This window comes from Epinephelus moara, chromosome 1, assembly GCF_006386435.1.
Source record: "Epinephelus moara isolate mb chromosome 1, YSFRI_EMoa_1.0, whole genome shotgun sequence".
NCBI lineage: Eukaryota > Metazoa > Chordata > Actinopteri > Perciformes > Serranidae > Epinephelus > Epinephelus moara.
In genome coordinates, this window is record NC_065506.1 from 36,691,638 (window position 1) to 36,703,105 (window position 11,468).

Genomic DNA, 11,468 nt, shown 5'->3' on the forward strand with positions numbered 1-11,468 from the left:
ATATATATATATATATATTCTACCTGACACAGTTGTAGCCACTTACTTCAAGCACATGAAAATAGATTATTATAATGTTATTATTATTATTATTATTATTATTATAAATTAAATATTATTTATTATTAATTTGTCTCTATATATCTAGTTATTTTTAGTTTATCTCTCGCTCTCTCTCTCTGTAGCATATACATACATACATACATACATATATATATTCTTCCTGATACAATCAAGCATCAAAGCATTAAGTTATTTCTAACCTGCAGTGCTTCAGGCCTTACCTTATTTATAAATATCTATAGGCGTGTAAATTTATACTACCTCAATAATAATGATAATAACAAGAAAAAGAAAGAGAAGAAGAATTAGAATAAGAATAATGACTTTATTAAGGACACAGAGAAAGGTCAATAGCATACCACACAAAAAATAATAAATGAATAATAACAATAGCAATGGCTTTATTAAGGACACAGAGAAAGGTCCATAGCATACCACACACACAAAATAAATAAATGAATAGTCATAATAATAATAATAATAATAATAATAATAATAATTAAAAAACATAAATAATAATGGCTTTATTAAGGACACAGAGAACGGTCCATAGCATACCACACTTTATTAAGGACACAGAGAACGGTCCATAGCATACCACACACACAAAATAAATACATTAATTATGAATATTAATAAAAATAATAATAATAATAATAATGATTAAAAAAATAATAATAATGGCTTTATTAAGGACACAGAGAACGGTCCATAGCATACCACACACACAAAATAAATACATTAAATATTAATATTAATAATAATAATGATAAAAATAATAATAATAATAATAATTGCTTTATTAAGGACACAGAGAACGGTCCATAGCATACCACACACACGAAATAAATACATTAATTATTAATATTATTATTAATAATAATAATAATAATACACATTTTAAGGTGTGTGTGTGTTAAGGTTGGTTTGTAATGACTTACACCCCTGATGCGCCTCAGGCTGCAGCATGTTCAAGTCGACTGGAATGGAATGACTCGCAACTCGTGATCCCCCACTCTTGGTAGCGCCAGACCTTAAAAGATGCTTTCTCCCCCAATAATCTCTCTCTCAGCACAACAGCTTGTAGTCGTAGTGTAGTGTTAGATGCAGCGCTTACAGGCAGCTTTACTCCACTTTTAATCTTTTACAAGCTTGTTAGAGTAAAGAAACATATGACTCCTTGGAATAATTGCTAATTTAACTTTTTTATTTTTGACTCAAGTGACCATGAGTAAGGTTGCAGCTCTGCAGAAAAAGAGAAAAGATTTTATACCATACTTTCTAGGGTTTGTAATATTTTTGTATTGCACCGTCCATCTTGTGTCATTTACAGCAAAAACAGCTCAGGAAACCCACTCTGCCAGGGTGCGTCGGGCTCTGGGTAAGAAACTTTAATATCTTTGTAGGTTTGTGTGTGATTGTGCTTAATTTAAATCACTCATAAGATTCCTGGATGTGTTTGTTTTATTATTCTAATCTGCTAAGTGTGTCATTTTAAATGTCACGGCTCCTTCTGGTGTTTTACAAAGTATGAGTAGGCTAATCAATTGTGGTTCAGTAGCTGTGACGGTGTTTGCGGTACTAATCCTCATGTCTGATTGGCATGAAACACCGTGTAACTGCCATTAAGAGTTCACATGCAGTAGGCTGCTGCCGCAACAGGTTGGCTGTTTGAGGTGATAGATTTTGTCTCTGGGTGTGTGTGTGTGTGTCCTGCTGTTGCAGAGAATGAGACAGAGTGCATCTCACCACAGTCCTCCGAGTTTCCTGACGGCTTCTTCACGGTGCAGGAGAGGAAGGATGGAGGCCTCGTCATTTATTTCATGCTCATTTTCTACATGCTTCTGGCTGTCGCGATAGTCTGCGATGATTACTTTCTGCCATCATTAGAAGTGATCAGTGAACGTGAGTGACGTGAAATGTCTTGTATGAGTACAGTGTGTTGTTAGGGGGGCATTGCATCATCACATGAGCTGTCATACTGTAGCCTAATATACTGTAATTATGGGAACAATGAGGATTTATAAGATTACTACTGTAAGCAAACTCAAAGGATTAGGCTGTAAGCTACAGATAGGTCCTAAGAACACCCAGGAATGGGCTTTGTGTCTCTTTGCAGTCATTTTGAGTTTCTTTGTAGTTGTTTACATCTGTTTGTCACCATTTTGTGCCCTTTGTAGTTGTTTTGACCCTTTATGTAGTTCTTGTAAGTCTTTCTGTGTCTCTTTGCAGCTATTTTGCATCTCTTTGTTGTCATTTTGTGTCTTTTTCTGATCACTCTGAGCCTCTTCCAGGTCCATACATGTCTCTTCAAGTGACATTTTGCAGATGATGGCTGGAGAGGGGCCTGACACGTTGGGCCCCTAGGCCTGTGCCCTGCAGTCCTGTTCAGTAATCCATCCATATCTATATACAATGCGATTTACATTGGACACAACACAGTAATCCCTACCCTGAAAAAAATTCAAAACACAGTCCCAGATTTTATCAAACACACCTCTTCTCTCGTCATTATAAAATATAGGCTAAGTCTCCCCAGATGTAATGTGTTTGCCATTTCTCTCAGTGTCTATGAGGGCACTGAGTCCATTTCCACGCTCACATGATTAACTTTTTATGCAATCACCATTCAAACAAAACAGCATTTCTTTCATACCTACTGGCAAAAGATAAAGAGCTTGTTGCTCCAAGGCTATGAGCAGATCAGATTCCAGACACTTCACTAAAAGCTTCTGAGAAACGTTATTGTTGAATGTGTAGCTGGATTTTAATGAATGCAAATAACTTTTATCAGGGTGTGGCTGTGGTGTCTTCACTCAGATGAGGATGTCTGAACCTCCATCATACATTATACTAACATTAAACTTAACTAATGATTACATTTATCATTGATTAATCTGTCTATTATTTTCCAACAAATTAATTAATTGTTTGGCCTCTAACAAGTCTCACAAAATAGCCCAACAGTATTTCTGAGAGCCCAAGGTTATGTCTTCAAATGTCTTGTTTTGTCTGACCAGCAGTCCAAAACCCAAATATATTCAGTTTAAAATGATATAAAACTCAGAAAAGCATCAAATCCTCACATTTTAAAAGTTGCTATAAGCAAATATTTAGCATTTCTTCTTGACTGAATGATAAAATGATGAATCTATCATCAATTTTTTTTTATTTTCTGTCAATGGACTAATTGATTGATTGAGTAATTGTTAACAAATTCTAAACTTAAACTTGAAGCTTAGATAAATAACATGCATTTAATGAAGATTTTCTGGTACAGGATATAAATCCTCCACACCAGACTCACCCACTACAACAACAAAAAAAAAACATACAACAAATCAATATCACAATGTACATGTTTGACATACCAATAATTACACAAATAGTCACAAATCAGCTTCATAATTATACAAAATATCATATGTTGACCAGAATTTATCCAATCTATTTTTAAAAGAGTTAACATCAATCTATCAATCAACATTTATTTCTATAGCCCTTTACAAAACCCAAAGGTACCCAAAGTGCTTAACAACAGTGTCAAATAACATTGAAAAAACAACAACATGTATGATATAATGCAATACCATACTGTTGATATTGTCCTACAAAAAAATATTACATGTGAAGCTTCAGTTGTCATTGCCTGGTCATTTTTGAGGTTGTAGTTTGTGCTCTTGTTGAATTGAATTGCATATATTCAGGTGTTTCTATTATTTCATCCTCAATGTTTGTGTATTCCTGGTGTTTCATGTATCTCTCTCAGGTCTGGGTCTGTCTCAGGATGTAGCAGGAGCCACATTCATGGCAGCTGGGAGCTCTGCACCTGAACTGGTCACAGCTTTTCTGGGTAATCATGCATCGGTATAACAATAATTACAACCCCACACAGTTGATTGTGACACCAGCATTATCATCATCACTGTCACCGTGCCCCTTCCCAACCTGATGAGCTGTGACTCCACCACCATATGGGACCAGAGAGGGACTGTGGCCTTTGATTAGGACATGTTTCCTCGCTGTAGTTTACTTGCTCTCCAGACATTTTCTCCTGTTTTTCGTCAGTGATCCCACATTGTCCCTGTCGTCACAGCTAATATGTGCCCTTTGTGTGTGTTAGGTGTGTTTGTGACAAAGGGAGACATCGGGGTCAGCACCATCGTGGGATCAGCAGTCTACAACCTGCTAGGAATCTGCGCTGCGTGTGGACTCTTGGCCTCCATGGTACACTCTGACACAATCACACACTTGCAGTATTCAGACAAAGATTACCCAACTTCTAACTACCTGTACATAAGAGCGACACCTTTACTAGATCAGGTGGATGAATCTTAGTGTACATTGTGTTTTACAAGCTGTAAAACATTTATTCTTGTTGTCTTTATCAGGCCGGGCGCCTCACCTGTTGGCCACTGTTCAGGGACTGCCTGGCATATGGCATTAGTGTATCTGCTGTTATTGCCATCATCTCTGATAACAAAGTGTACTGGTAAGTGTGCATCTGGTTACATGATCCTCAGACCTTACATGAATGGTTGCTGTAAAACACAAAGTCACATAAAAACTGCTTATTGTATCTTGTGACAATGAGAACAACAAATTAAAACAGATAACAAAACAAGTACACTAGTGTCACTGACATTTATTACACTGACAGAAGAATGCAATAAATGTTCCTTAAAAAGGACAACAGCCATCATAAAAAAACAGCAATTGAAGCAGCATCAGTTTTTATGAAGGATTTCCACATGTCCTGGAATTACTGAAAGATGAACTTTATATAGACTCACACAGAAGTAATCCCTCTCAATCATCACTAATGATCCACTCTAAGTGTGCAGCGGTGTATTTATCTGCAGAGACTTTGCCCTCTGCCTGTTTTTTCTTATTTGCTTCTTATTTTCTGTGATCTTCATATTTATGGGTGTGTACGCCCACAGCACTCGGTGAGGTCGGAGCTTTGTAAAAAGGTAGCAACCAGGTGCCAAACCATAAGCAGGATTTATCCAAGACACTGCAGCAAAAAAAAAAAGCTTTGTTATGATCAAGATATGGAGTTCTGTAAAAGATGTACTACATTGTTTGTGGTGAAAAAAACACCTGTACTGTATTAAAAAGTAACCAAAAACAATTAAGTAAAGTACTGATATTTTATTTATTTTTTTTATTTTTTTTTTTGAACATGTAAAATGCAGGCGTAAGCATACAGACGGAGAGAAAGTAATATTCACAAATACAAAAAAAAGCATAATAAAAAGCAATTGTCAGTTTACAGTTAGTTTAATTTTCACATTCCACAAGGAGTGGAAGGAAGTGTAAACACATTCAATCCCGCCCCTTCTCCATAGGTCACCGAGTGAAATGAAACAGACGACTTCCTTCTATAGATAAACCTATACCTAAGACTTTCCTAAATATACAATTGTTATTACCTTTTAACTTTGCCACACAAAAATAACCCATGTAAATATATAATATTAATTACCAAATATCTCTCTTTCAAAATATAAACCTGAAAATCTTGTCCTACTATTTTTTTTTTAATTTAAATAATTAAACATATGAATTTTACAAAGTTAAAAAATACATGTGTACACCCACATACCTATGAATAAATAAATACTTATTTACATATTAATACATTGTTAATTAGTATTGTTACTTAACACTTATATTGACTTAAGTCGAAGTAAAAGTAGTCTTGTAAAACAATTATCAAGTAGTGGAAACATTATTTGAAGTTATTTATAGCATCAATGAATTACGTTCAAACAGGCTCTTAGCAGGTAATAACAAACTTGAAGTGCACATTAATTGTCATTAAAGTATCCAGGAGCAGACAAATGATGAAATATGTGCTGTCGATGTGGAAGTCTGTAAGGTCTAAGTGTCCACAGTTCTGGGCCGGTGAAGTAGGCAGAGCATAACATGACTGCTGTTGCTTGTCATTTGAAAGGCAAACATGGTCTAGATGTCGGGCCAGAGATGTGCATGTGCCTCTTCTGAAGGAGATGAAGGCATTTTATCCTGAGCAAACAAACCTCCGTTCCATCTGCTGTATTATGATTGGCTTGTAGGTTATCTTATCTGTCACGCTGGACAATCACTGTCGTGTTTGTTAGTTAAAAATTATTTACAGCTAAATTTATTGGTAAAAGTAGCGAGAAGTGTGTAGCCCAATGTCATGGTGAAGACGTGCAATTATTTAATCGCAAAAGAACTTGAGTAAGAGTAAACGGTATTCTGCAAAACAGCTACACTAAAAAGAACCAGTTTTGGGTTTTTTTTAAAGTACCTGTAGCAGAGTAAATGTAACACTTTACTAGCAACAACTGCAGGAACAAGAGATACAGTTTAGATTTTAAAACTTGAAAATGCATCCTTAATCCATAAAGTTTTGTCATTTCAAAAACATTTGAAAAATCCCCTGTGTAGACACGAAACACTTTTTGACGTCATTTATACCAGTGGTTCCCAACCAGGGGTCCCTCAGGGAGCTCCAGTGGGTCCCCAGAGAAATGGAAAATAGTTTATTTTAACTAGTTAAATCACTGGAGAAGTGAGTCCAATGTGAGTAAAAGTCATAGAAGTGACTATCCTGATCTTAGGGTCCACTTCTATGGAACAAGTATGGAAATTCTGGTGTCTTTTCTAAGGCGAAATCTTAACAATGAGGGTCCATGACCTAATGTGCATCAGTTTAGGGGTCCTTAAAACAGAAAAGGTGAAGTGTCACTGATTTATACACTGTTTCCTGTAGTAAAGCTTCTAAAACCAGGATGCATTTCTTTAGATATTGTCATAGCTATCAACCACACTCCACTGCTCTCTCCAGCAAATGGAACTTGCTCAGATGTTGTCACATGGCCAAGCTCCTGTATTTCGGTCATGTGATGCTACTGAGCAAGTTCTACTCTCTGATGTGGTTATAGGACTTCATTTACCATTCACATCCGTCCCCAAGGTCAAGAGTGAATGTAAATGTTCAGTGTTTGTTTTGTTTACAGGTACGACGCTGCCTGTCTGCTGCTGGTCTACGGCGTCTACATCGTGGTTCTGTGCTTTGACCTTCGCATCAGCGAGTTTGTCCTGAGGAAGCTGAGCCCCTGCTGCACCTGTCTGGGTAAAGGACCTGGTGAGAAGACTGAGATACAGCCTCTGATGGGCTGGAGCGATGAAACCAGTCTGCGAGTCCACAGTCGCTCCAGAACAGACAGCGGGATCTTCCAGGACGACTCTGGATACTCTCACCTGTCCCTCAGTCTGCATGGGCTCAATGAGATTCCTGAAGGTGAACACACACTTCATAGTGCAGTTTGTCAGTAATTTCAACATGCATCCACCTCCGCTTGCTTGTTTGACCTTGTCTGTTTGCGTCCCTGCAGAGCATAAAAGTGTGTTTGCAGTGCCGGAGAGCGACCTAAAGCGGATCCTCTGGGTTTTATCTCTGCCCATCATCACTCTGCTTTTCCTGACCATCCCTGACTGCAGGAGAAGGTTCTGGAAGCACTGGTTCATGATTACCTTCTTCATGTCCGCTGTCTGGATCTCAGGTTTCACATACATACTGGTGTGGATGGTCACTGTTGTCGGTAAGACCACTGTTTTTAACTTCTGTACATTTCCAAAGTGTTTTCAGTTTAGCTGCAGGTGTAAACCAGCCTGTCACACGCCGTGTTATGGGGCCTTTGTGGATCACAAGTGTTTGAAACTTGTGAGAAAAATGTGTGATTTGCAGAGTAGAATCACATGTTGGTCTGCTGGCTAATTCCTGAGATGCCATTGTCCTGGAAAGTTAAGAGGGGGGTTATTGTAGCTCCAGTGGGCCATGTGCATAACCAGGATTACAGCCTGCTTCACCCTTTAGGAAACACAGTCATGTGAGCCCTGGGTGTATATACAGACGTACCCACAGGCACGGGTCCAAGAACATAACACTGACCTAGGATCAGGCTGAAAGGGAAGCTTCCTCATGTGATGGTGGTAGATCTACTGAAGTATAATGAGATTATTATCCCGTCAGATAGGCTCACATGGGAGGAGAGTTTAGTCTTATGAAAGAGCAGGCACGGGACTCGGGCAGGTACAACTTAAACATATAGTATGTTAATGAGAATGATGGAAACATTCAGAATATGTGATTGATATTTTGGACTTCTGTTTTTAGTTCACTTTCAGCAATAGGTGGGGAAACATTAGGTCTAACCTTCTAAGTGCAAAATTTGGAGTAGTCAGGAACGATAAAGGGAAGGCATCACTGCTTGCTCGCTGTCTTATATTGTTTAATAGAAAGGGAAGGAGGTCTCCTACCTATATTGAGGTGATGGATGTGGTGAGGCTACTACAGAGTTTGGAAAAACTTGGACATTTAGTATGTGGATAAGAGGAGAAATACAACAAAACCTGGTCATCATTTATTAACATGTCAAAACTGGTCTTTGACATAAATTATTTTGGTATTCTTATGTCTGTTGACAGACACACTGGCTGAGAAAAGGAAACACATTTAACTCTAATAGCAATTATGATTATGCCCTAAGAGCTACGTCTGTCTGTCACTTATTTCCTTAAAATTGGTTGTGAAAGACTCTCTGCAAGTGTACTTGTACTATCATGTTTGACTTATTGTGTGGAGGTCTGGGGCAACATTTACCTTCCTTCAGAAGAGAGCAATCACGACAGCACACAATGTAGGGTACAGGGAACACACTGTTTTTAAAGTCACATGCATTGAAATTTTTAGATCTGGTCAAATTTAAAACTGCAATTATCATGTTTAAAGCGAGAAATAATTCACTTCCGGGCAACATTCATAAAACGTTTTGTGATAGGGAGGGAGGTTATAATTTAAGAGGAGAATTTAATTTGTTCGTACAACTAACAAAGCACAAACATAAATCAGTTTTAAGAATTACACAAAAAATATATTGTTGGCAGATATATAGATGAGCAAAGGCTGTGTTAGGGGAGTGTATATTTATTTTGTAACACTGGATGGTACTTGGGACTGTAAATAAACTGGGTTTATTACTTCTTTATTTAATTGGGTGGTAAATAGACTGGGGACAGTTGTATATTGGTTGTAAATAAATTTAGGAATTTGTGAAATAAAATATGAGGTAAAAGAGGAAATGTAAGAAACAGGTAGGGACATACGAGTTTTACTTCTACCTGCTCCTTTTCAGACACTGTTATCTTTGTCTCGTTCTTTTTTTTTTTTTTTTTAATTAACTTTGGTTTGAAATAGTCAGTCATTCATTAATCTTAAGTCTTAGTATTAATATCATAAGAGTTATTATTTATTTAGGATTATTTGTGTTGTTTTCAATATCTTTGTGTTTATAGATTTATTATTATTATTACTTTAGTGGTTAACATCTATTTATTCATTTTAACATCATTACTATTGGATATACGTCCTCACAATTTTACTATTAATTTAACTGACAGCCCTGATGACGACTGGCATGGCAGGGGATTACACCCATGTCATATCTACTTAAACCAGTGGTTCCCAACTGGTCCAGCCACAGGGTCCAGTTTTCTCCCTGGTCATTAGTTCACGGTTAACAGAGTCTAATATATTGAGCATCATACTTGCATTTGGCTATGTTGTTGAGCTAGTTTCCTGTCTCTGTCAAGTAGCTGTCTGTTAGTCACTCACTTTACAGCAGGAAATGCACTTCAAAATGAAAGCTCTGTGCAGTAAATTCACTGTACTTCAACGTTAAGTGTGTGGAACCACTGACTTAAACATTTAGATTTCTTTATTCTTGTGTCTGAAACTTATAAAGTTGTTAATATTTGGGTACCAGTGTACCAGTGGGCGAACTGAATACATTTTCTGAATAACTTTTCCCACCATAGTCTCCAGTCAGAGTCTTAGCTGCCACTGAGGACATGGGGTCATGTCCTATGTAATATTTCTGGAAATCTTTGGGGCTGTATAGTCCCCTGAAAAGGAGTTTGCATTCAAGGGTTGTACACATATTACACCTGTTGAGTTTTCTCTGGCTCATTGTAATATTTTTAGATTAGTTTTTTTTGTGAAAAAATGCATATTTACGAAAAGGATTTGATATTAAATTGAACAGTTAAACAATAAAACAAAATGTTGTATTGTTTTAAATGTTCAACTCATTGTGGTTAGTGGCTTATTGAATTTTTCTAGGGTGGGCGGGGTTCTGCCGGAGGAATTTGGTCTTATGACATCAGTGATTATTTATTAACCCTTTACCCACAGTTAGGATCAGCTGATCAGTCTCCCTACATGTCACATGATGTTGCTTGAGGAGGGAGACTGATTTGGGGGTTTGTGTTATATCTACACAGGTGAGACCCTCGGCATCCCTGACACAGTTATGGGACTCACTCTGCTTGCTGCTGGAACCAGTATACCTGACACCGTGGCCAGTGTGATGGTGGCCAGAGAAGGTAAACATTAGAAATTCACAACAGTCCTGGATATAGTTTGAGGCCAGCAATAACAATTATTAAAGACATGACATGAGTAATTTGTTCCTTCCTCACAAGCAACACCAGGGACTCATTTCCTTAATAATACCCAAATGTTTACACTTGGGCACTGAGCTCTTGCTGAAATACACAAGTGATTAATTACTGATTGCTTATTCACTTTGCTGACTCACTCTCCCATCAGCCATTTTACAAATGACAAAATGTGAAAAAATAAGCAATAAATAAACATGCTTTTTGTTTATCAGGGAAAGCTGACATGGCCATGTCCAACATTGTGGGCTCTAATGTTTTCGACATGCTGTGCCTGGGCCTGCCTTGGTTCATCAAGACTGCCTTTGTGGACACCAACAACCCCGTAGAGGTCAACAGCAGCGGACTGGTCTTCATTTCCGCCACGCTCCTCCTTTCCATAGTCTTCCTTTTCGTCGCTGTGCACATAAACGGATGGAGGCTGGACTGGAAGTTGGGACTAGTTTCTCTTTTCTGCTACATTCTCTTCGCCACTCTGTCCATCCTGTATGAGCTGGGGATTATAGGGAATAATCCTATAAGGCTGTGCAGTGACTGAGGTCTGACCCCTCCAGGACTGAAGCCATATTTTCAAACTGACACTCAAAACAACAGTCCAAAAACACAATGTAAATCTGCAAATGTCACAACGAGGAAGCAAGGTCCCACTCATACTTTTAAGGATATCGCACAATGGAAGACGTGCTGGTCACATCTCATGACGAGGATGATCGCCATTACTAATACAGAGTGTATTTCACTAAAGGTGGAAGTGGGCCAAAGATCATTCTCCTGTGTGTGCCTTTCAGATCCAGACCAGACTCATTATACAACAAAGACCCGTTATCAAGTTCTGAGGTGTCTTCTGTCTTACTCAAGGCCCATAAACGGAAACTGTGCCATTACAGGAGTGA

At 37.9% G+C, this 11,468-nt stretch overlaps 1 protein-coding gene across 1 annotated transcript; it reads left to right on the forward strand.

Annotated features, from left to right (window-relative positions):
- The first annotated feature begins 1,103 nt into the window (after nt 1-1,103).
- Nucleotides 1,104-11,211, forward strand: slc24a5 (solute carrier family 24 member 5). Its single transcript, XM_050043260.1, has 9 exons — nt 1,104-1,444; nt 1,789-1,968; nt 3,833-3,916; nt 4,187-4,290; nt 4,455-4,555; nt 7,074-7,357; nt 7,452-7,658; nt 10,399-10,500; nt 10,791-11,211. Exons 1-9 carry the CDS (start codon nt 1,291-1,293, stop codon nt 11,111-11,113), a joined length of 1,539 nt encoding a protein of 512 aa, XP_049899217.1. The 5' UTR covers nt 1,104-1,290; the 3' UTR covers nt 11,114-11,211.
- Nucleotides 11,212-11,468: the final 257 nt, after the last annotated feature.

What these genes read in the sequence shown, in the direction of transcription:
- slc24a5 (XM_050043260.1), top strand. Translation starts at nt 1,291, where the DNA reads ATGAGTAAGGTTGCAGCTCTGCAGAAAAAGAGAAAAGATTTTATACCA. An exon ending in CAGGGTGCGTCGGGCTCTGG is followed by an intron (nt 1,445 to 1,788) that starts GTAAGAAACTTT and finishes CTGCTGTTGCAG; the next exon opens with AGAATGAGACAGAGTGCATC. An exon ending in TCTGATAACAAAGTGTACTG is followed by an intron (nt 4,556 to 7,073) that starts GTAAGTGTGCAT and finishes TTTTGTTTACAG; the next exon opens with GTACGACGCTGCCTGTCTGC.